At 46.2% G+C, this 25,897-nt stretch overlaps 1 protein-coding gene and 1 long non-coding RNA gene across 2 annotated transcripts in view; one reads left to right on the forward strand and one right to left on the reverse strand.

Annotated features, from left to right (window-relative positions):
- The first annotated feature begins 7,142 nt into the window (after positions 1 to 7,142).
- ADRA2A (adrenoceptor alpha 2A) lies at positions 7,143 to 10,865 on the forward strand. The gene has a single exon (XM_073562132.1). The coding sequence runs from the start codon at positions 9,302 to 9,304 to the stop codon at positions 10,601 to 10,603; it is 1,302 nt and encodes a 433-aa protein (XP_073418233.1). The 5' UTR covers positions 7,143 to 9,301; the 3' UTR covers positions 10,604 to 10,865.
- A 6,320-nt stretch (positions 10,866 to 17,185) lies between these two features.
- Positions 17,186 to 25,897, reverse strand: part of LOC141074868 (uncharacterized) — a 295,233-nt gene continuing 286,521 nt past the window's right edge. Inside the window, exon 3 of the long non-coding RNA XR_012227232.1 lies at positions 17,186 to 17,678. This is a non-coding gene — a long non-coding RNA (uncharacterized lncRNA). The remainder of the gene's footprint in view (positions 17,679 to 25,897) is intronic.

The raw sequence follows: 25,897 nt of genomic DNA on the forward strand, positions 1-25,897 counted from the left end.
TAGGCAGGAGCGTACAGAGGATGTGTAATGTAGGCAGGGGCTGTACAGCGGACGTGTAATGTAGGCAGGGGCTGTACAGAGGATGTGTAATGTAGGCAGGAGCGTACAGAGGACGTGTAATGTAGGCAGGGGCCGTACAGAGGACATGTAATGTAGGTAGGGGCCGTACAGAGGACGTGTAATGTAGGCAGGAGCGTACAGAGGACGTGTAATGTAGGCAGGGGCCATACAGAGGATGTGTAATGTAGGCAGGGGCCGTACAGCGGACGTGTAATGTAGGCAGGGGCTGTACAGAGGATGTGTAATGTAGGCAGGAGTGTACAGAGGACGTGTAATGTAGGCAGGGGCCGTACAGAGGACGTGTAATGTAGGTAGGGGCCGTACAGAGGAAGTGTAATGTAGGCAGGAGCGTACAGAGGACGTGTAATGTAGGCAGGGGCCGTACAGAGGACGTGTAATGTAGGCAGGGGCTGTACAGAGGACGCGTAATGTAGGCAGGAGCATACAGAGGACGTGTAATGTAGGCAGGGGCTGTACAGAGGACGTTTAATGTAGGCAGGGGCCGTACAGAGGACGTGTAATGTAGGTAGGGGTCGTACAGAGGACGTGTAATGTACGCAGGAGCCATACAGAGGACGTGTAATGTAGGCAGGAGCGTACAGAGGACGTGTAATGTAGGCAGGGGCTGTACAGAGGATGTGTAATGTAGGCAGGGGCTGTACAGAGGACGTGTAATGTAGGTAGGGGCCGTACAGAGGACGTGTAATGTACGCAGGAGCCATACAGAGGACGTGTAATGTAGGCAGGAGCGTACAGAGGACGTGTAATGTAGGCAGGGGCCGTACAGAGGACGTGTAATGTAGGCAGGGGCCGTACAGAGGACGTGTAATGTAGGCACGGGCCGTACAGAGGACGTGTAATGTAGGCAGGGGCCGTACAGAGGACGTGTAATGTAGGCAGGAGCGTACAGAGGACGTGTAATGTAGGCAGGGGCCGTACAGAGGATGTGTAATGTAGGCAGGGGCCATACAGAGGACGTGTAATGTAGGCAGGAGCGTACAGAGGACGTGTAATGTAGGCAGGGGCTGTACAGAAGACGTGTAATGTAGGCAGGGGCCGTACAGAGGAAGAGGGTTGTATTGCTGAGACTGTGTCCTATCTGATCTCTGCTAAGCAAACTGTATCCATTATGTTATCTGACGTAATCTACTCTGTATCAGGGTTGTATCTATTCTTTATTCTAAGTGTATTCTATAGTAAGGCTGGATCTAATCTGCCCTCTGGCTGATCTGTCATTCTTTTATTGCATCTTACTTGACCAAGAAAACAAAAGTATTTGGAGATCTCACATGTCATCAGGAGGAAAATCTTTTAACCATAAACTTGATAGTAGATTTACAAATGTCTGTATCCTGGATATTCTGTATCGGTGATCACACGCTGTAATTCTGGCTGCATTAGAGCAATAGTCGACTATATACCCTGTCTGTACTGTGGTTATAAATATTCCCTGTAATGTGCCTGTAATATTGGCTATTTCACTGTATTCCTGTATATCTGGCTGTACAGTCTCTGTATACTGTAGGTGTTATGTTCTAGGTATCTAGCTGTACAGTCTCTGTATACTGTAGGTGTTATGTTCTAGGTATCTGGCTGTACAGTCTCTGTGTACTGTAGGTGTTATGTTCTAGGTATCTGGCTGTACAGTCTCTGTAGACTGTATGTGTTTTGTTCTAGGTATCTGGCTGTACAGTCTCTGTATACTGTAGGTGTTATGTTCTAGGTATCTGGCTGTACAGTCTCTGTATACTGTAGGTGTTATGTTCTAGGTATCTGGCTGTACAGTCTCTGTATACTATAGGTGTTATGTTCTAGGTATCTGGCTGTACAGCCTCTGTATACTGTAGGTGTTATGTTCTTGGTATCTGGCTATACAGTCTCTGTATACTGTAGGTGTTATGTTCTAGGTATCTGGCTGAACAGTCTCTGTGTATTGTAGGTGTCATGTTCTAGGTATCTAGCTGTACAGTCTCTGTATACTGTAGGTGTTATGTTCTAGGTATCTGGCTGTACAGTCTCTGTATACTGTAGGTGTTATGTTCTAGGTATCTAGCTGCACAGTCTCTGTGTACTGTAGGTGTTATGTTCTAGGTATCTGGCTGCACAGTCTCTGTGTATTGTAGGTGTCATGTTCTAGGTATCTAGCTGTACAGTCTCTGTATACTGTAGGTGTTATGTTCTAGGTATCTGGCTGTACAGTCTCTGTGTACTGTAGGTGTTATGTTCTAGGTATCTAGCTGTACAGTCTCTGTATACTATAGGTGTTATGTTCTAGGTATCTGGCTGTACAGCCTCTGTATACTGTAGGTGTTATGTTCTTGGTATCTGGCTATACAGTCTCTGTATACTGTAGGTGTTATGTTCTAGGTATCTAGCTGTACAGTCTCTGTGTACTGTAGGTGTTATGTTCTAGGTATCTGGCTGAACAGTCTCTGTGTATTGTAGGTGTCATGTTCTAGGTATCTAGCTGTACAGTCTCTGTATACTGTAGGTGTTATGTTCTAGGTATCTGGCTGTACAGTCTCTGTATACTGTAGGTGTTATGTTCTAGGTATCTAGCTGTACAGTCTCTGTGTACTGTAGGTGTTATGTTCTAGGTATCTGGCTGCACAGTCTCTGTGTATTGTAGGTGTCATGTTCTAGGTATCTAGCTGTACAGTCTCTGTATACTGTAGGTGTTATGTTCTAGGTATCTGGCTGTACAGTCTCTGTGTACTGTAGGTGTTATGTTCTAGGTATCTAGCTGTACAGTCTCTGTGTACTGTAGGTGTTATGTTCTAGGTATCTGGCTGTACAGTCTCTGTGTACTGTAGGTGTTATGTTCTAGGTATCTGGCTGTACAGTCTCTGTATACTGTAGGTGTTATGTTCTAGGTATCTGGCTGTACAGCCTCTGTATACTGTAGGTGTTATGTTCTAGGTATCTGGCTGTACAGTCACTGTAGACTGTAGGTGTTATGTTCTAGGTATCTGGCTGTACAGTCTCTGTATACTGTAGGTGTTATGTTCTAGGTATCTGGCTGTACAGCCTCTGTATACTGTAGGTGTTATGTCCTAGGTATCTGGCTGTACAGTCTCTGTGTACTGTAGGTGTTATTTTCTAGGGATCTGGCTGTACAGTCTCTGTATACTGTAGGTGTTATGTTCTAGGTATCTGGCTGTACACTCTCTGTGTACTGTAGGTGTTATGTTCTAGGTATCTGGCTGTACAGTCTCTGTATACTGTAGGTGTTATGTCCTAGGTATCTGGCTGTACAGTCTGTGTACTGTAGGTGTTATTTTCTAGGGATCTGGCTGTACACTCTCTGTATACTGTAGGTGTTATGTTCTAGGTATCTGGCTGTCCAGTCTCTGTATACTGTAGGTGTTATGTTCTAGGTATCTAGCTGTACAGTCTCTGTATACTGTAGGTGTTATGTTCTAGGTATCTGGCTGTACACTCTCTGTGTACTGTAGGTGTTATGTTCTAGGTATCTGGCTGTACAGCCTCTGTATACTGTAGGTGTTATGTTCTAGGTATCTGGCTGTACAGCCTCTGTATACTGTAGGTGTTATGTTCTAGGTATCTGGCTGTACACTCTCTGTGTACTGTAGGTGTTATGTTCTAGGTATCTGGCTGTACAGCCTCTGTATACTGTAGGTGTTATTTTCTAGGGATCTGGCTGTACACTCTCTGTGTACTGTAGGTGTTATGTTCTAGGTATCTAGCTGTACAGTCTCTGTGTACTGTAGGTGTTATGTTCTAGGTATCTGGCTGTACAGTCTCTGTATACTGTAGGTGTTATGTTCTAGGTATCTGGCTGTACACTCTCTGTGTACTGTAGGTGTTATGTTCTAGGTATCTGGCTGTACAGCCTCTGTATACTGTAGGTGTTATGTTCTAGGTATCTGGCTGTACAGTCTCTGTATACTGTAGGTGTTATGTTCTAGGTATCTGGCTGTACAGTCTCTGTATACTATAGGTGTTATGTTCTAGGTATCTGGCTGTACAGCCTCTGTATACTGTAGGTGTTATGTTCTTGGTATCTGGCTATACAGTCTCTGTATACTGTAGGTGTTATGTTCTAGGTATCTGGCTGAACAGTCTCTGTGTATTGTAGGTGTCATGTTCTAGGTATCTAGCTGTACAGTCTCTGTATACTGTAGGTGTTATGTTCTAGGTATCTGGCTGTACAGTCTCTGTATACTGTAGGTGTTATGTTCTAGGTATCTAGCTGTACAGTCTCTGTGTACTGTAGGTGTTATGTTCTAGGTATCTGGCTGCACAGTCTCTGTGTATTGTAGGTGTCATGTTCTAGGTATCTAGCTGTACAGTCTCTGTATACTGTAGGTGTTATGTTCTAGGTATCTGGCTGTACAGTCTCTGTGTACTGTAGGTGTTATGTTCTAGGTATCTAGCTGTACAGTCTCTGTGTACTGTAGGTGTTATGTTCTAGGTATCTGGCTGTACAGTCTCTGTATACTGTAGGTGTTATGTTCTAGGTATCTGGCTGTACAGCCTCTGTATACTGTAGGTGTTATGTTCTAGGTATCTGGCTGTACAGTCACTGTAGACTGTAGGTGTTATGTTCTAGGTATCTGGCTGTACAGTCTCTGTATACTGTAGGTGTTATGTTCTAGGTATCTGGCTGTACAGCCTCTGTATACTGTAGGTGTTATGTCCTAGGTATCTGGCTGTACAGTCTCTGTGTACTGTAGGTGTTATTTTCTAGGGATCTGGCTGTACAGTCTCTGTATACTGTAGGTGTTATGTTCTAGGTATCTGGCTGTACACTCTCTGTGTACTGTAGGTGTTATGTTCTAGGTATCTGGCTGTACAGTCTCTGTATACTGTAGGTGTTATGTCCTAGGTATCTGGCTGTACAGTCTCTGTGTACTGTAGGTGTTATTTTCTAGGGATCTGGCTGTACACTCTCTGTATACTGTAGGTGTTATGTTCTAGGTATCTGGCTGTCCAGTCTCTGTATACTGTAGGTGTTATGTTCTAGGTATCTAGCTGTACAGTCTCTGTATACTGTAGGTGTTATGTTCTAGGTATCTGGCTGTACACTCTCTGTGTACTGTAGGTGTTATGTTCTAGGTATCTGGCTGTACAGCCTCTGTATACTGTAGGTGTTATGTTCTAGGTATCTGGCTGTACAGCCTCTGTATACTGTAGGTGTTATGTTCTAGGTATCTGGCTGTACACTCTCTGTGTACTGTAGGTGTTATGTTCTAGGTATCTGGCTGTACAGCCTCTGTATACTGTAGGTGTTATTTTCTAGGGATCTGGCTGTACACTCTCTGTGTACTGTAGGTGTTATGTTCTAGGTATCTAGCTGTACAGTCTCTGTGTACTGTAGGTGTTATGTTCTAGGTATCTGGCTGTACAGTCTCTGTATACTGTAGGTGTTATGTTCTAGGTATCTGGCTGTACACTCTCTGTGTACTGTAGGTGTTATGTTCTAGGTATCTGGCTGTACAGCCTCTGTATACTGTAGGTGTTATGTTCTAGGTATCTGGCTGTACAGTCTCTGTGTACTGTAGGTGTTATGTTCTAGGTATCTGGCTGTACAGTCTCTGTAGACTGTATGTGTTATGTTCTAGGTATCTGGCTGTACAGTCTCTGTATACTGTAGGTGTTATGTTCTAGGTATCTGGCTGTACAGTCTCTGTATACTGTAGGTGTTATGTTCTAGGTATCTAGCTGTACAGTCTCTGTGTACTGTAGGTGTTATGTTCTAGGTATCTGGCTGTACAGTCTCTGTATACTGTAGGTGTTATGTTCTAGGTATCTGGCTGCACAGTCTCTGTGTATTGTAGGTGTCATGTTCTAGGTATCTGGCTGTACAGTCTCTGTATACTGTAGGTGTTATGTTCTAGGTATCTGGCTGTACAGTCTCTGTGTATTGTAGGTGTTATGTTCTAGGTATCTGGCTGTACAGCCTCTGTATATTGTAGGTGTTATGTCCTAGGTATCTGGCTGTACAGTCTCTGTGTACTGTAGGTGTTATGTTCTAGGTATCTGGCTGTACAGCCTCTGTATACTGTAGGTGTTATGTCCTAGGTATCTGGCTGTACAGTCTCTGTGTACTGTAGGTGTTATTTTCTAGGGATCTGGCTGTACAGTCTCTGTATACTGTAGGTGTTATGTTCTAGGTATCTGGCTGTACAGTCTCTGTATACTGTAGGTGTTATGTTCTAGGTATCTGGCTGTACAGTCTCTGTATACTGTAGGTGTTATGTTCTAGGTATCTGGCTGTACAGCCTCTGTATACTGTAGGTGTTGTGTTCTAGGTATCTGGCTGTACAGCCTCTGTATACTGTAGGTGTTATGTTCTAGGTATCTGGCTGTACAGTCTCTGTGTACTGTAGGTGTTATTTTCTAGGGATCTGGCTGTACAGTCTCTGTATACTGTAGGTGTTATGTTCTAGGTATCTGGCTGTACAGTCTCTGTATACTGTAGGTGTTATGTTCTAGGTATCTGGCTGTACAGTCTCTGTATACTGTAGGTGTTATGTTCTAGGTATCTGGCTGTACAGCCTCTGTATACTGTAGGTGTTGTGTTCTAGGTATCTGGCTGTACAGTCTCTGTATACTGTAGGTGTTATGTTCTAGGTATCTGGCTGTACAGTCTCTGTATACTGTAGGTGTTATGTTCTAGGTATCTGGCTGCACAGTCTCTGTATACTGTAGGTGTTATGTTCTAGGTATCTGGCTGTACAGCCTCTGTATATTGTAGGTGTTATGTTCTAGGTATCTGGCTGTACAGCCTCTGTATACTGTAGGTGTTGTGTTCTAGGTATCTGGCTGTACAGTCTCTGTGTACTGTAGGTGTTATGTTCTAGGTACCATACACACTGCTGGTGACAGCTGTGCTTGCTCTTTCTTGTCCAGTAGCCTGGTTGCTGGCTATGACGCCTGTGCTCGGCTCCTGGAGCCTGAGCCCTGTCTGCTGTGTCAGGGGAGCAGCCTGGGGTCAGTACAGAAGTGTTGTCCTAGGGTCGGCAGGCAGCTGCCTGAGCTCTGGGTGCTGCACCCTCCCCAGCTGCACTCTGAGGATGAGGGTGTGGAGGGTGTAGAGATGGCAGATTCCCACGTGGGGGGGCTGACGTTGCCTGTTCTCTAGTTCAGCGCTGATTGTGCAGCTATAAATGTCCAGTGCTGGAGCTCGTACAGCAGCACAAGCAGATCTGTCCTCAGCCCGCGATCAGACACACAGGCAGCAGATGACACAGCAGCACCCAACTGCAAGAGACCATCACCCTGCACACCCTGAGCCTGCTGCCACCTCTACTGGGCAGACTCCTGCAAACTGCACCCAGACCTTGGCAACACCCAGCAATCTGCACCTAAACCCTGGCAGCACCCAGCAAACTGCACCCAGACCCTGGCAGCACCAAGAAAACTGCACTCATTCCCTGGCAGCACCAAAAAAATCTGCACCCAGAATCTTGATAGTACCAAGAAAACTGCACTCATTCCCTGGCAGCACCCAGCAAACAGCACCCAGACTCTGGCAGCACCCAGCAAACTGCACCCAGACTCTGGCAGCACCCAGCAAACAGCACCCAGACTCTGGCAGCACCCAGCAAACAGCACCCAGACTCTGGCAGCACCCAGCAAACAGCACCCAGACTCTGGCAGCACCCAGCAAACTGCACCCAGACTCTGGCAGCACCCAGCAAACTGCACCCAGACTCTGGCAGCACCCAGCAAACTGCACCCAGACTCTGGCAGCACCCAGCAAACTGCACCCAGACTCTGGCAGCACCCAGCAAACTAAAAGCACCGAACCTCTTATTGTTTGGCAGTAAATGCAGACTCTGTACCCAACACTTGGAAACACCCAATTGTCTCTGAGCTTTGCATTTTGCCTGAAAGCGCCCAGATCACCCTCCTGCAGCCTGGCAGAGACCACCGAACCTGCAGCGCCCAGCTCACCTGACCACTGAATCTACTACAACTTGTCTCAGCCCATATTACTGATATTACCTGCCCAACCTGCAAGCAGCTCCTGGCAGCACCCAGCTCATCCAAAGCGCTGATTCACCCAGAGCTTGGCAGCACCCACAGGACTCTGAGCACTGACCATACACTAGCCTGGCAGCACCCACAGGACCCTGAGCACTGACCATACAGCAGTCTGGCAGCACCCACAGGACCCTGAGCACTGACCATACAGCAGCCTGGCATCACCTACAGGACCCTGAGCACTGACCATATATCAGCCTGGCAGCACCCACAGGACCCTGAGCACTGACCATACAGCAGCCTGGCAGCACCCACAGGACCCTGAGAACTGACCATACAGCAGCCTGGCAGCACCCACAGGACCCTGAGCACTGACCATACAGCAGCCTGGCAGCAACCATAGGACCCTGAGCACTGACCATACAGCAGCCTGGCAGCACCCACAGGACTCTGAGCACTGACCATACAGCAGCCTGGCAGCAACCATAGGACCCTGAGCACTGACCATACAGCAGCCTGGCAGCACCCACAGGACTCTGAGCACTGACCATACAGCAGCCTGGCAGCACCCACAGGACTCTGAGCACTGACCATACAGCAGCCTGGCAGCACCCACAGGACCCTGAGCACTGACCATACAGCAGCCTGGCAGCAACCATAGGACCCTGAGCACTGACCATACAGCAGCCTGGCAGCACCCACAGGACTCTGAGCACTGACCATACAGCAGCCTGGCAGCACCCACAGGACTCTGAGCACTGACCATACAGCAGCCTGGCAGCAACCATAGGACCCTGAGCACTGACCATACAGCAGCCTGGCAGCACCCACAGGACTCTGAGCACTGACCATACAGCAGCCTGGCAGCACCCACAGGACTCTGAGCACTGACCATACAGCAGCCTGGCAGCACCCACAGGACTTTGAGCACTGACCATACAGCAGCCTGGCATCACCCACAAGACTTTGAGCACTGACCATACAGCAGCACCCACCTGAGACTCTTCCACACCATGGATCCCAGTGATTGTCTGGAAAGTTTGTGGCTGCAATGTCCTGTGTCCTTATAAACTGTGCGCTTAACCCTTGCAGCCCCCTCCACGCTGAGAGGCCAGGTTTCGGGCAGGTAAGGGTGTGGACGGGATCGCTCAGTCTCGCATGACTGCTGTGGACATTCCACCTGTGAGGAGAGGCAGGAGGGCATGGAGCCTGTAGGGCGCCCCTGAGTGGGGGGCTCAGCCTGGCATGGCTCACTATTACACCCCAGGGAAGACCACCTCGATATTTCATGATTAATTTTGAGACCTCGGTCGCTGATAGGGGGGGCATCTCTGCCATGGAGTGCCTGAGAGACTGCTCCAACAGCACCGAGCACAATGGGACGAGCTCGGACGTGTCTGGACCCCCGTACTCCCTGCAGGTCACCCTGGCCCTCATCTCCCTGGCCGGCATACTCATGCTCTTCACCGTCTTTGGCAATGTCCTGGTTGTCATCGCTGTCTTTACTAGTAGAGCCCTCAAAGCTCCCCAGAACTTGTTCCTGGTGTCCCTGGCATCGGCTGACATTCTTGTGGCCACCTTGGTCATACCATTTTCCTTGTCCAACGAGGTGATGGGGTACTGGTACTTTGGCAAGGTGTGGTGTGAGATCTACCTTGCCCTAGATGTCCTCTTCTGCACCTCATCCATAGTCCATCTCTGCGCCATCAGCCTGGACCGGTACTGGTCCATCACACAAGCCATTGAGTACAACCTGAAGAGGACCCCTCGAAGGATCAAGTGCATCATCTTCATCGTCTGGGTGATCTCAGCTGTCATCTCCTTCCCACCTCTCATCACCATTGAGAAGGAGAGTGGCAAAATAGAGGAGCCCAAGTGCAAGATCAACGAGGAGAAATGGTACATCATCTCCTCCTGCATCGGCTCCTTCTTCGCCCCTTGTGTCATCATGATCCTAGTCTACATCAGGATCTACCAGATCGCCAAGAAAAGGACGAGGGTCCCCCCCAGTAAGAGGAGCAATGAGGACCCTGAGAAGAAGCAGAATGGTTGTGCAGACAAGGAGCTGCCTATCAAGCTGAATGGAGAGAAGGCTGGAGGTTCTGGAGAGGAGCAGCACCGCGAAGCAGAGGCCAATGGAGTGGACATGGAGGACTCCTCATCTTCTGAGAATAGGGAAGACCTCCAGTATTCCTCCAAGAAGAAGCAAGACAAGGCAGCAAGGGGCAAGGGCAAGACCAAGCTGAGCCAGATCAAACCTGGGGACAGCCTCCCAAGGAGAGAGGACGAGAGGAGTGCCAAAGCCTCCAGGTGGAGAGGGAGGCAGAACAGGGAGAAGAGGTTCACCTTCGTCCTGGCTGTGGTCATTGGGGTCTTCGTGGTGTGCTGGTTCCCCTTTTTCTTCACTTACTGCCTCATCGCCATCTGTAACAAGAGCTGCAGTGTCCCTGAGACTCTCTTCAAGTTCTTCTTCTGGTTTGGTTATTGCAACAGTTCCCTGAACCCTGTCATCTACACCATCTTCAACCATGACTTCAGGAGAGCCTTCAAGAAGATCCTGTGCAAGGGGGACAGGAAAAGGATTGTGTGAGACCCCCCTTAACCCTTTCCTACCTTTGCAGCATTTTGTATGGATACCTATTGGGGGGGGGGACTTTACCTATTAGACACAATGAAGCCCCCTGTGCCCACCTCATGTGTCACGCAGTAGGGACTGGAGTGGGAGCAGCCTGTCTTCATGGTGTAAGGCATGCGGCTGTAAGTAATGATGATGATGATGATGATGATATTATGATGAATGCTTAAATATATTTTACTACTAAAACGACCCCTCTGTGGTTATTGGACCCTCAGTTTATTGTTCTCAGTTTTTTGTTGCCCCTTGTGTTACAATATTGACTCCTCTTGTTACATTGTCTCATTCTATCATTACTTGATTATGCTAAAGGTCTGGCGTTAACCCTTCTGCTACCAAATCTGAAGCCACTGTGTGTGGAGAAGTGTTTTCAGCACCGAACCGGTTAATGTTGCTATGCACAGAGGTGGATTAGGGTGTAAAATCGGGCACCTGGACCCTTCTCCCGGGGTAACACACAGTGAAGCCCCCTCCTCTGCTGCTGCGCAGCTTGTTATTTTGTAGCTGCACCATCATTTCCAGCATTACTATGTATCATCTCTGGGGTCTCTGCAGAAACAGGACTACTGCTATTTACAGACCTGCAGACCCTCTGGGCATGGACCAGGGCTGGGGTGGGCTTCTGGGTATATGAGCTCACTATTCACTTAATGCATCTGACTATGATTCCTTTTTCCAATGACTGCTCAGCAGCTTACAATCTATTGTTCCCTGTTATCAGGCTGATCATAGCATTTATGGGCAGTGTTGGCTTTCTGGTTTAGTGGGTCGATGATTATTGGAGAGGGTTGTTGTAAAATGCTGCTGCTACCTGGGTATTAGCCCACCCAATAGCTTCAGTATTCTGCATCTTCTGGACACCGAAGGAGGAGGAAAGTGCAGCAGGTTTTCATTGTGAGAGTTGTGGATCTGATCAGTGCACCTGCTGTGATACAGGAAAGATGTATATCTTTGTACCGTGTTAGCCAGTAGATAGAAAAATATTCCGAATTCTCAATTCTGAATATTTCTCCACCTGTTGTGAAACTACAACTCCCAACATGAGGCATTCCGGATCACAGGCATCAGATACTTGGTGATTTACGAAAATGAAAAGTCAAAAACAGCAGCTTGATGATAATAATTTAATTTTAAAGCACCATTAATTCCACTGTGCTGCACATGTGAAAAGGGTTTATACATAAAATATACATAAGACTAAACAACCTGAGCAGAACAGAGGAGAGAGGTCTCTATCTACAGGAGACTGGGGAAGAAGGAGGAGGCAGGAGGGGTATTGTTAATGTAAAACTACATGAGGCCAGAAGCTGTTAATATTGTCTGTCTGGAGCATATTGTGCAGGGCAATGAAGGGGAAGGAAAAACAGAACAGCAAGACTGATTGGTTATGTCCAATCCATTGGTATAAATGTAAGGTGCACAGTGGTCATCACTCCCCATCACTCTGCATACACCTTCCCACACTCCATGAAGTCATGTTATAATTATAAATACTTGACATCCTGCTCTGATCCTGAGTTACACACTGTATTATACTCCAGAGCTGCACTCACTATTCTGCTGTTGCAGTCACTGTGTAAATACATTACATTACTGCTCCTGAGTTACATCCTGTATTATATTCCAGAGCTGCACTCACTATTCTGCTGGTGCGGTCACTGTGTACATACATTACATTACTGATTCTGAGTTACATCCTGTATTATACTCCAGAGCTGCACTCACTATTCTGATGGTGCAGTCACTGTGTACATACATTACATTACTGATCCTGAGTTACATCCTGTGTTATTCCCCAGAGCTGCAATCACTATTCTGCTGGTGCAGTCACTGTGTACATTCATTACATTACTGATCTTGAGTTATATCCTGTATTACACCCCAGAGCTGCACTCAGCTATTCTGCTGATGCAGTCACTGTGTACATACATTACATTACTGATCCTGAGTTACATCCTGTATTATACTCCAGAGCTGCACTCACTATTCTGCTGGTGCAGTCACTGTGTACACACAATACATTAGTGATCCTGAGTTACATCCTGTATTATACTCCAGAGCTGCACTCACTATTCTGCTGGTGCAGTCACTGTGTACATACATACATTACTGATCCCGAGTTACCTCATGTTTTATACTCCAGAGATGAACTCACTATTCTGCTGGTGCAGTCACTGTGTACATACATTACATTACTGATCCTGAGTTACATCATGTATTATACTCCAGAGCTGCACTCACTATTCTGCTGGTGCAGTCACTGTGTACACACAATACATTAGTGATCCTGAGTTACATCCTGTATTATACTCCAGAGCTGCACTCACTATTCTGCTGGTGCAGTCACAGTGTACATACATTACATTACTGATCCTGAGTTACATCCTGTATTATACCCCAGAGCTGCGCTCACTATTCTGCTGGTGCAGTCACTGTGTACATACATACATTACTGATCCCGAGTTACCTCATGTTTTATACTCCAGAGATGAACTCACTATTCTGCTGGTGCAGTCACTGTGTACATACATTACATTACTGATCCTGAGTTACATCATGTATTATACTCCAGAGCTGCACTCACTATTCTGCTGGTGCAGTCACTGGAGGTAACTCAGGATCAGTAATGAAATGTATGTACACAGTGACTGCACCAGCAGAATAGTGAGTGCAGCTCTGGAGTATAATACAGGATGTAACTCAGGATCAGTAATGAAATGTATGTACACAGTGACTGCACCAGCAGAATAGTGAGTGCAGCTCTAAAGTATAATACAGGATGTAACTCAGGATCAGTACAGGATCAGTAATGTATGTACACAGTGACTGCACCAGCAGAACAGTGAGTGCAGCTCAGGAGTATAATACAGGATGTAGCTCAGGATCAGTAATGTAATGTATGTACACAGTGACTGCACCAACAGTAATAGTGAGTGCAGCTCTGGGGTATAATACAGGATGTAGCTCAGGATCAGTAATGTAATGTATGTACACAGTGACTGCACCAGCAGAATAGTGAGTGCAGCTCTGGGGTATAATACAGCATGTAACTCAGGATCAGTAATGTAATACATGTACACAGTGACTGCACCAGCAGAATAGTGAGTGCAGCTCTGGAGTATAATACAGGATGTAACTCAGGATCAGTAATGTAATGTATGTACACAGTGACTGCACCAGCAGAATAGTGAGTGCAGCTCTGGGGTATAATACAGGATGTAACTCAGGATCAGTAATGTAATGTATGTGCACAGTGACTGCACCAGTAGAATAGTGAGTGCAGCTCTGGAGTATAATACAGGATGTAACTCAGGATCAGTAATGTAATGTATGTACACAGTGACTGCAGCAGCAGAATAGTGAGTGCAGCTCTGGGATATAACACAGGTTGTAACTCAGGATCAGTAATGTAATGTATGTACACAGTGACTGCACCAGCAGAATAGTGAGTGCAGCTCTGGAGTATAATACAGGATGTAATTCAGGATCAGTAATGTAATGTATGTGCACAGTGACTGCACCAGTAGAATAGTGAGTGCAGCTCTGGGGTATAATACAGGGTGTAACTCAGGATCAGTAATGTAATGTACACAGTGACTGCACCAGCAGAATAGTGAGTGCAGCTCTGAGATATAACACAGGATGTAACTCAGGATCAGTAATATAATGTATGTACACAGTGACTGCATCATCAGAATAGTGAGTGCAGCTCTGGAGTATAATACAGGATGTAACTCAGGATCAGTAATGTAATATATGTACACAGTGACTGCACCAGGAGAATAGTGAGCACAGCTCTGGGGTATAATACAGGATGTAATTCAGGATCAGTAATGTAATGTATGTGCACAGTGACTGCACCAGCAGAATAGTGAGTGCAGCTCTGGAGTATAATGCAGGATGTAATTGAGGATCAGTAATGTAATGTATGTGCACAGTGACTGCACCAGTAGAATAGTGAGTGCAGCTCTGGGGTATAATACAGGGTGTAACTCAGGATCAGTAATGTAATGTATGTACACAGTGACTGCAGCAGCAGAATAGTGAGTGCAGCTCTGGGATATAACACAGGATGTAACTCAGGATCAGTAATATAATGTAGGTACACAGTGACTGCACCATCAGAATAGTGAGTGCAGCTCTGGAGTATAATACAGGATGTAACTCAGGATCAGTAATGTAATGTATGTACACAGTGACTGCACCATCAGAATAGTGAGTGCAGCTCTGGAGTATAATACAGGATGTAACTCAGGATCAGTAATGTAATATATGTACACAGTGACTGCACCAGCAGAATAGTGAGTGCAGCTCTGGAGCATAATATAGGATGAAATGTAATTTATGCAGAAACTGGCTTTTTATGCAGTTTCCTTCTTTACATGAATGCTATATGCAGTGTGTAGAGGTGGACTTAGGTTTGCGCAGACCCCCAGGTGCTATATGTATAAAGCGTCTCTGACGCAGGATGCTGGTGAATTATTTTCCATATTACGCTTCTTATTTGCACATTTCCTTCATTATGTATATGTCCCTTGATGCCTGATATCACAACATGGGAACATGCGTCTATGTATCTGGGTCACTACTTACAGGCCCCGTCAGCTTCATACTGGTTTGTCTCTGAAGCTGCTGTTCCCCGGGTGCAGGGGCTTCTACCTGCAAGACCCCTTACTGAGAGTTACTCTGGGGTAGAGGAGGAGACCCCCTTAGTATTTGCCGCCCCCAGCTCGCGGTTGCTCTTATGTACAGAGTTTCTTGCTTTGTTCCTACACAGGACAATCCTTATTTTCTAATGCAGGAAGGAAGCCATAGTCATCATCATCATCATCCGCCGAGACAGGATAATCGCGGCTTCCACTCTCCGTAAGTGAATTAATTCATCATTTTGTCTAATGATAATCACGGGATATTCAGGGTAAAGCACAATTTCTGCATTAACTGTGAGATGAAGAGGGCGAAGCATCAGCGGGCGAGGCCTCGTGACGCCACTTTAGGGCTGGGCTCCCTCCGTGCGGGGACCGATAGGGTCATTATCATGGTTGACATGGAGTAATCTTTGTATAAGGAAAATATAACAATTGTCTCTGATTCTTTACCTTATTCAATATCTCTGCCTCCTGTCAGTGAATGAGAGCAACTCTGACCGTGAAATTCACCAGCGAGACAAATGGACGTTTGTTACAATGTATCAGTCTGGAGCATTGTCCGTAGTGGACACAATGTAACAAACCCTTAAAGGGGTTGTCTGACACCGGAGAAAAAAAACGTTTTCTAGGCGTGGACGCATCGGCCTCAGAAGCAATTTCTGATCCACTAAGTAAATCCCCAGAACCGCTGCAACCTGTGATTGGCTGCAGCAGTCAGGTAACTAGAAGAGAAACATGTGATGACACGCTTTTCTACTCACGTGAGATACATTTTATTTTAAAGCCATAAATGGCCTGTGATGGGCTGCAGCGGTCCTGACTTCTGAGCAGAGCAGACCTCTGGAGTAGCAGGTGTTGGATTTGCGGCAGCGCTGCCTCCATTTATGGTTCTAACACTATTCATGGCTATAACAATGTATTTCGGTGTCGGATAACCCCTCTGAGCTGTGAGCGGTACAAGGATGAGTTTTCATCATCTGGATGGGAACACTAACAGCAAGCAGAGATCTAGAACATGGTGGAGAGTTGATGCAGAAAGTTTGAGAAAGTTTCAGTTTTCATTACACAATGGTTAAGCTGTGAGGCCGGGGTCACACTTGTGAGAAACTCGCACGAGTCTCGCGTCTCAATACCCGGCATGTTCACGTGTCCAGTAATAATCCGTTAGCAAATAATTTTTGCATAAACAATTTTGTGCATTTTTTTTTTTTTAAAAACTGATTTTCACCAGGATCCATTTTTTTTAACATTGACGTCTATGGAGAACGGATCCACTAATCCGCCAATCAGCCAGTCATTAACTTCAATTTGAAACTGATCCGTTAAACAAAAAATGGATCCTTTTGAAATGAAAGAAAACCAGATGGATGACTAGCGGATCCACTCTCCATAGATGACAATGATAAAAAAAAAATGGATCTAGGTGAAATCAGTTTTTAAAAATGCACAAAGTTCTTTCTGTACAACTTTTTTGCCGTCAGATTATTACTGGACATGAAGTGAAGGTAACCTAAGACGTACTTACCCTAGTGACATCCCGCGGGGCAGTGGTGGGACACATGGAGAGAAGGGGCCCAGGCTCTGTTCCTGCTTTTATTGGGCTCCATGTACCAATCACTGTGGATCATACAGACCAATGTGCAAAAGTGTTGCATTTTCAACATTTGGGTTCCCGACTGGTCTTCATTCAGCCCCACATAGCAGAGTCCGAAAGCCCACCATATAAGGAACAGGCGATGACCCTCAAAGTGCCAGATCTCAAGGGTCTTGTTAAGGATTGGACCCATTGTCCTGGGCCGGTCAGATCACCCCCATTCCTCCAGGGGGCCAGTGGGACCCCCATTACTACAGGGGGTCAGTGGGACCCCAATCCTGGACTTCATCCTCCACAAAGCTATCAGGTAAAATCATTATATGGTTTGGCAATATGTTCGCCCCCATTCACATAAAGCTGCAGGTCTTGTCTGCGCCATTTTTTACGCCGGTCTTCATGTCGTAACTTTCATTCATGTCTCTTTAAATAAAATCACTCAATGAACTATTGACATTTAAAGGGGAAATGCTGATAAACATGGCGCCCGTTTCTTCCATGCTTGCACCCTCTTTCTGTTGTGGATTACTGATCCCCGCTGACTTTCTGAAGATTACTAGTCCTATATTGTTGCACGATGTGGCGGTTTCCGAGCGTCGCCAGCGCTGTTGTCTCGTGACTTTCTTCATCCGCTGTGGAGCTCAGTGATTCACGTTTCCTCCATAGGAGCTTTGCATTTCTTCTTGGTAACATTGTTGCAGTCCACAACATTCACAGCTACTTCGGCGCTTTCAAGGCTGCACGATGGCGGGTCCTCTGGCCGCTGATGTTGTATCGGCCATTATCCAGCCTTGAGAAAAAAAAACAAACATAAAATAGAAATTTGTCCCTTTTATTTCCATTTGTATCTGTTCAAAGCCCAAAGGATTAACTGCGCAGCTGCTGGGGCCTGGCGCTCCATTCCTGGTGCCTACAGAGGAGAGCACTGCTGCTCGCACACAATGTCGGATGGAACCAGAAACATTGTAACAGAGTATATACCCTGCTCAAAAAAATAAAGGGAACAGTTATTCTAGTCTGAACTGGCTGAAAACAGTAAGCAATAGCGTGCTATAACCTATTCTTCTACCTAAATTGAGATTTTGGTTTTAAAGGGCATGCTCACTTTTGCAACAATTAATGCATCTAAAGTATAAAAAAAAGGAAGCAACCGTTTTGTGACTACAGCTCCCATGCAGACCCAAGTGTAACCATAGTAACAGACTACAAACAAAGCTTGGGAAGTCTGATCCTGCAGTCATACTCTCTTCCGTTTTTTTCCCTACTGATGGTTACTTACTAAATGTATGTTAGGAGCACACGGCGGTGCAAATGCAGAATCCGACTATGGGGGGAGAATATGAACAGACAGCATTAGAACACGCTAAATAAATAGCTGCCAAATTGGACATAACCTTTAAACAAGGTCATTTAATTTCTGATGATGGTAGTAAAAAAAAGAGATGATTTACACAATAATTAGTGATGAGTGAGTGTGCCCGGATATGGTGTTATTGTAAGGCGGCCAGGGTGGTAGTCGTGGCCACAGGCTGTACTGTTCCCACACCCTGGAGCCCTACAGATGAAATACCATGTCCTTTTTGCTGTGTGTGTGCTGGAATCTCTTCAATCTCTGTCACTCCAGCTTCTGGCTTCCAAGTTCCATGAAACACCACAAAGTCACAGTTCTTTTCTAACAGTTGAACTTTACTAAACAATAAGGCATCCATCACATCAGCAGCACAGTTCACACAGGCAACGTTTCCTGTACTTTCCCTGCCTTCCGGGCAGACTCTATTCTAATCTCTCTTTCTTTGCTCCTGGCAATCTCTGCCATCTCTTTTGACCATTTGTGTCTAGCCCATGTCTCCCTTGTACCTGCCATCCGGGCAGCCTCTTTGGACAATTCGTGTCCCATCTGTAAGCGACACGTCACCAGCTCCCTGTCAGCCCCTCATTCAGTTCCATTAGGGAAAGGTGCTGGGAACGGCGTCTCAGCTGCTCCCGCCCCAGTTTCAGACCCTGACTCCTTCCTGGAGATGATTTCGTTGAGCTGGTGCCCGTTTAAACTGCTCTCCAGCCTGGGGCCCCTTACTGCAGTCCGCAGCTTTATCCCCACAGCCTGTAACTGTCTTACAATATGCATCCTGCCCTTGGGCAAGTTGCCCGGGCATTTGATTCTAAACAGGAAGTGCCTTTCCTATATCTCCCTGCTCTGTGCTGCTCTGCGCCCCTCCCATATACTTAACTTCTATGCTGCCTACACCTTACTAACTCTTATATATATTCTATACTACCCTCTCTCTATGATGCCCCCCTTATACTATATCCTAGTCTATCCCTAAGCTAAAAGCACAATACATTACAAGAGTAAAACATTAATAAAACATCAGGGTGCCGCGCGTGACACAGGTGAACAGCGTTAAGGAGAAAGATGGTACATGAGGGTCCCCGCCACCTCCTTACATTATCATGGTCGGGTGCTAACCGAGTGTCTTCAGTGTTCTCGAATAATATGTTTAAGTCCCCGTGGCTGCATGCCTCATGTGTGTTCGACAGCCACAACACAGGCAGGGATTGTCTGTTTGTTCGCTCATCACTAGTAATTAGAAAAGCCTGGTAGTCGCCATTGAAAAAAAGAGGAACTGGAAACAATGAAGCAGAAGCCTCGGGAACGCTCCATCCCATCTCTCCAGGCAGCGGAATCCAGAAACTTTCCCATATTTGCCATCACCATTTTTTCATATTTTGTATTGAGGTTAATGAGGCTTCAAATATATCCTCACTCCACGCGGAGTCACGGGTGATTGGCGGAGAGAGCGCGGCTTATACATATGACTCCGTGTTCTTTCACCAACGCCCTCATAATTTCATCACCCATCAGACATCACAAACTCATCACACACAGAGCAAATCAGCAGCAATTAAAATGTTACTGATAATTGGCTGAATGTGTCCCATCACCTCCCACTGTACACAGAATATGGACTGCACATGGATATCACCATCATCAACCTCATCACACAGCTCCAGACACACAGGACACAAGTCTGAAAGGTTCATTTATAAGAAGTAAAATTTTCATTCTGCAATGTACATCAGAGCTGCACTCGCTATTCTGCTGGTGCACTCACTGTGTACATACAACATTACTGATCCTGAGTTACATCCTGTATTATACTCCAGAGCTGCACTCACTATTCTGCTGGTGTAGTCACTGTGTACATACAACATTACTGATCCTGAGTTACATCCTGTATTATACTCCAGAGCTGCACTCACTATTCTGCTGGTGCAGTCACTGTGTACATACATTATATTACTGATCCTGAGTTACATCCTGTATTATAACCCAGAGCTGCACTCACTATTCTGCTGGTGCAGTCACTGTACATACATTACAGTACTGATACTGAGTTACATCCTGTATTATACTCCAGAGCTGCATTCACTATTCAGCTGCTGCAGTCACTGTGTACATACATTACATTACTGATCCTGAGTTACCTCCTGTATTATACTCCAGAGCTGCACTCACTATTCTGCTGGTGCAGTCACTGTGTACATACATTACATTACTGATCCTGAGTTACATCCTGTATTATACCCCAGAGCTGCACTCACTATTCTGCTGGTGCAGTCACTGTGTACATACATTATATTACTGATCCTGAGTTACCTCCTGTATTATACTCCAGAGCTGCACTCACTATTCTTATGGTTGCTATTGGAACAGTTATGCACTAATACTCCAGGGAATGATGCAAGATTTCCGCTGTGAATGTTAAAGAATCTTTACTTCGTGAACAAGGAAGGGAACAAACGGAACAAAAAAGATTTGTGAAGCCTATTTTTTTATGGGAGTTTCCTTTCAGGGGAAGCCCCCTCCCCCAGTACATTATAAATGGCCCTGGACATATTAATGTCACCTCAGCCGGAGGTTTCCCTCATCAGGTCAGTTATCTGCAGTCACTGACGTCATGATATTGATGTTTCCCAGATCTGGTTGCATTTAATGCAAACCAGAGCAAATCCATAGCCAGGGTTAACCATGTCACTGCCAGCACCCCCTCCGCCGCAGGAATCGGCTGTTACAATGTGTCAGGTCAATAACTGATCCCATTTCTTCATCAACATTAACCTCGTGTCCTCTGTTCCTCTTTGTATCTCTTCTGACAGTGAAGTGTCAAACGTGTCCGTTTCCGGTGTAATATTAAATACGGACATAGTTTGGCCCAGGCCATAGTATACCCCTGAGGATAAACTGTCCTAGGCCAAACTATACCCCTCCAGGATACAATATACCCCTCTATTTTCTGAGCCCTTGTAAATGAGAGAGCGTGTAGATGCAATTTTTTAATTAAAAGAACTGACTTCCCCGTAGTGTGAAGGTGTTTGTGTTGTTAATCACATGATGAAGATTAATCTTCTAATACAATTTGACTGTTAGCAGACAACAGTTGTTACATCTGAGATTACTCTGCTGTCCACCTTAGAATGCCATCGGAACTCTCTGATTGGTTGGTCTGGTGTTCGGATCTCTTTCCATCATAGGCTACTTTCACACATCAGGTTTTCGGCGTCAGGCGCGATCCGGTGTCGTGCCGGAATGCCGGATCCGGCAAATGTTTTGTAAAACCTGATGTGCCGGATCCGGTTTTCTGCCGGATCCGTCTTGTTCTTGACAGACAAAACCGGATCCGTCTCATCCGGTTCATCCGTTTTTCTATCCGTTTTTCGACGGATTACGCCGGATCCGGTTTTTAAAATTGACCCTTGTGGCCTTCCGAACGGGATTGGCTACTGGAAAACTATATATAGCATGTTCCTACAGCCCTTCTTTGACAGGTTGTAGAGAAGAAAGTGCAGGTTGGAGAGAAGAGCAAGTTACTGGCGAAGATGGATGTTGTCATTGGAAATATTACCACTAGAAGTTCTGTGACGGTTTCAGTAATGAGGGACAATTTTGCACTATACTTTATGTCACCTCAAGGCAGAGTACACTGGCAGGATGACAGAGTGTGAAAGATTTGTGCCCAACCAAACTTGTGTACCTTCTGGACCAACAGTATATACCTTTGCCAACCAAAGTTGGCTATCTTGTCATGGTCTTACTATTTTTACCTTTAGGCCACAGGTGTGTTCCTGGTTGTGTTTTATGCAAAGTATTTCACCTTTTAACAAAAGTTGTGTACATTGTTAGGAAATCACCAACAATAAACACAACTTTTTAGGTGAAATACTTTGCTTCAAACACAACCAGGAACACAACTGTGGCAAAAAGCTAAAATTTACCCACAGTTATATACCTGGTTTTGAATACCTTTTTACCTTTTAAATACCCTGTATTTAACCTTTTTTTTTAAACATATTTCGCCGCAGAAAGAAATGACAGACAACCAGTGTAAACAATAATTTAACTTTTATTTAAAATATTTTTTTTTGTGTAAACTGTTTTTAAAGTTCAAAAAACTTTTTTAATAAAGGTTTGAAACCCAATGGGCATTTTTATTACAAAAAAAACATTATAACTCGGTGTAGTGTGGGGTGGAAATACTGCTGGAGGGGCTGCGGGACACTTCGACAATGGGAGTGTGGAGAGAGGACTGGGATCGTGGTGGGGAAGGAACAGTTAGAGGTGAAGGTGTGGAAAAAGCTACAGAATGGGTGGACATGTGGGAGGCAGAAGAGGTGGTGGGCGGTGGAGTGGAGGGTTGGGCAGGGACTGTAGGAGCAGATGATGTTGATGGAAAGTTGTATGGGGAAGGAGTTTGGTACGGGGAAGGAGTTTGGTACGGGGCAGGTTGCTGGAAGTGGGGAGATGTCTGGTACTGGGGAGGTTGCTGGTACTGGGAAGGTTGCTGGTACTGGTGAGGTTGCTGGTATGTAATAGGAGGGGGAGGATGGAAAGTGGCTGGAGGGGGTGCAGATGTAATAGGAGGCGGAGGATGGAAAGTGGCTGGAGGGGGTGCAGATGTAATAGGAGGGGGAGGATGGAAAGTGGCTGGAGGGGGTGCAGGTGGAGGAACTACTGTGGTGGGAGGAGGAGGAGGTTGGGAGGTAACTTGCTGGAGAGCAGCGTGGCATGAATGCATTACATGCATCTGCTGGGCAGGAGAGAGCGTTTCCATGCGCTCCACAACAGACCTGAAAAAGGTGTGGTTTGGCGAAGATCTTGCTTCTGAATGCATGGTTTGCAGAAGTGTCTTCACCTCCAGAATGCTGGAGTTGATCTGCTGAAAGCCTGCGGAGATTTGCTCTGACAAGACTTTTAGACAGTTCTGGAAAGATGCATTCAGATGCAAGAACTCTGGCGCATAAGTCTTTTCCTGACCCCTCTGCCGCTGCCGCCCAGTACCCGCAGGTGTACTAGAGGTGGCAGGGGCAGAAGGGTGGGGTAAAGGGAAAGCGATCTCCTCACCAGCAGCTTCATGTAATGTAGGCGGCCACGATGCTCCTGTGCTGGTGGATGGGACAGATGGGTCGAATGTGTGGGAAGGCTGGGAAGGTGCAGATGTACCGGGGCGGTCGAAGTGTCCCTCGGTGCCGGTCTCCTCAGAGATCGCCTCAGAAGGGTCCAATCGTGCAGGCTCCTGAGTGCTGCTCACCGTGCTGTGGAATAAAGAGAAAAAAAAACAATTAAAATACTGACATGGTATGGCCCTGGCTGAAAAAAAAAAGTTACATCTAACATTTTTTTTCACATGAGGTGTGTAATATTTACCTTCTAGTGACCATTGTTTCCCGGAGGAACGACAGGGCTTGTGCGTACTTGTACTTGCTCCTGCGTCCTCCAGATCCACTCGGGGCCCGCATCTCTTTATTGAACTCCTTCTTGAAACGATCCCTCACAGACCGCCACCGATTCACAATTCTGTTCCCTGAAACGAGAAAGGAGTGGTTAGTATACAACATCAGTGTTTCCCAAACTCCAGTCCTCATGGTCCCCAGGGGTCATGTTTTCAGGATTTCCATAGTAAATAGAAATCCTGAACACATGATCCGTGGGGACCACGAGGACTGGAGTTCGGGAAACACTGGTTTACATCAAGCAACCGGTACTGTATATACTTACGCTCTGTAATCTGGGCCCGAACATCGAGGTCCTCCCAGCGGCCCACAAGGAGAGAACAGATTTCCTCCCAGAGTCGTCGGGTAACGATAAGGTCAGCGTGGCGGCGGTCAGCCATATTCCAGAGCGGCTCCCTTTCTCTGACGAGATCGATGAGGCGGTCCACATCGAGTCCTCCATCCTCACCGTCAGAGTCGGGAGCACGCTGTGAAGGCTGTTAAAGAAAAAGACAAAAATAACATAATTAGCCTCCACAAAAGAAATGAAATAAAAAGTGCAAAAAAACAAAGCAAAAATATTTATACTTACACGCTGGTGACCGCCGCGTTGCTGTCGCCGACGACCCTGGGAGGCACTGCGAGGACCTCTTGGCCGAGCACCAGATTGGGAAGACTAGAGAAGAAAACAAAAAATGTTATGTCTTTGGATGTAGGCATTTGTTTGCTGTGTGTGGTCTGCAGAACATTGTTTTCTATGTGCTGTGTGTAGTGTGATGTTGTGTTTCTGCGTTTGATGCAAAAAACTTACCAATTGTGAGCCCACTCCAGGTGTCTGTCCACCCCTTCCTTCTTCTTCTGGGAGCTCCTCTTCATCTTGTGAATCCTGTTTTGAAATAAAAGGCAATGAATAGACATATATTACAGAGAAGATGGATTTTGGAAATAAAAACTTACCGTCAAACGCTGACGATGCGAGGGAGGGCTCCCAGAAGATGATGTGCTGTCTTCCTGGTGGCCACACTCCATGCCTGTGGGTGGTGTTCCAGCTGCTGCCATTGCTGCTGCTGCTGCTGCATCTATTGGGCGGCTGTTGAATAAAGAGAAACAAAGGGCCAATGAATATCTTGATATTCAATAGCCCTAGTTTGGAGGAATGGGGGATTTGATAATTACCGTCTCTCATCTGCTGCTGGCCTCCCCTCCTCTGCATGTTCCATTTGCTGCTCCATTTGGGGTGGTGGTGGTGCTGATGGTGCTGCAGTGGTCTCCTGCCTTCTCCTGCTTCGCTTGGTTGCTTTCTTGGGTGGCATGTTGGGTGTGGCTGTGGGTCCCACTGTCTTGCTTTTATATATGTCTTGTGGGCAGAGCTACTGAGCATGCTCAGACCAAAAAAAACGGATCCGGCCACCGGATCCGGCTTTCGCCGGATCAGGCGCATTGCGGCGCTCATAGGCTTTCATTGTGTGAAAAAGACGGACGCGCCGGATCCGGCGTGTCCGGCTTTTTCGCCAGAGACAAAAAACGTTACAGTAGCCGTTTTTTTCCAGATGCCGGATCGCGACACATTGCCGGATCCGGCGAAAACCGGATGAAACGCATGGCCATCCTGCACGATCCGGCGCAAATGCAAGTCAATGGGGGGGAAACCGGATCCGGCATTGCATTTCGCCGGATCCGGTTTCTGTCAAAAGCGCCGGATCGCGCCTGACGGTGAAAACCTGATGTGTGAAAGAGGCCTTACTCTGACACCGCTACTTTTAACGTGCAACTACTGAGAAGTGCGGCAGATTCTTTAACTCATATCTTTGTGGAAGTCTAATATTTTTATTGATTTGAACTTTTTCTGTTTCAAGTAATAAAAGTCTATGTGTTTAGAACTTTAAGATTTAAGTCAGTTATCTTGTCACATAAGTTACCTAACAGTCAGCAAATGGTATTGTCAGGTCAGACTCATATACATTTGTATCGCATGAACCTGTAACTTCCAGTACATCCTTAACAATGGTAAGAAGATGGGGAGTTGCTGCTATGAGTCATCATTAGGCTATCATCTATCTATCTATCTATCTATCTATCTATCTATCTATCTATCTATCTACTGTGTCTATCAATCATCTACCTATGTATTCACACACAGGAGAAGCATACTTTGATATATTTCATACATTCTCTACTGTGATGCAGTGATATTTTCCTCTGATATACTGTGTGTGTGTATATATATATATGCACTTGTGC

This window comes from Dendrobates tinctorius, unplaced genomic scaffold (genome assembly GCF_039654945.1).
Source record: "Dendrobates tinctorius isolate UK_male_01 unplaced genomic scaffold, ASM3965494v1 ptg000341l, whole genome shotgun sequence".
In the NCBI taxonomy this organism is placed as follows: domain Eukaryota; kingdom Metazoa; phylum Chordata; class Amphibia; order Anura; family Dendrobatidae; genus Dendrobates; species Dendrobates tinctorius.

Excerpts from the sequence above, each read along its gene's own strand:
- ADRA2A (XM_073562132.1), top strand. The coding sequence starts at position 9,302 with ATGATTAATTTTGAGACCTCGGTCGCTGATAGGGGGGGCATCTCTGCC.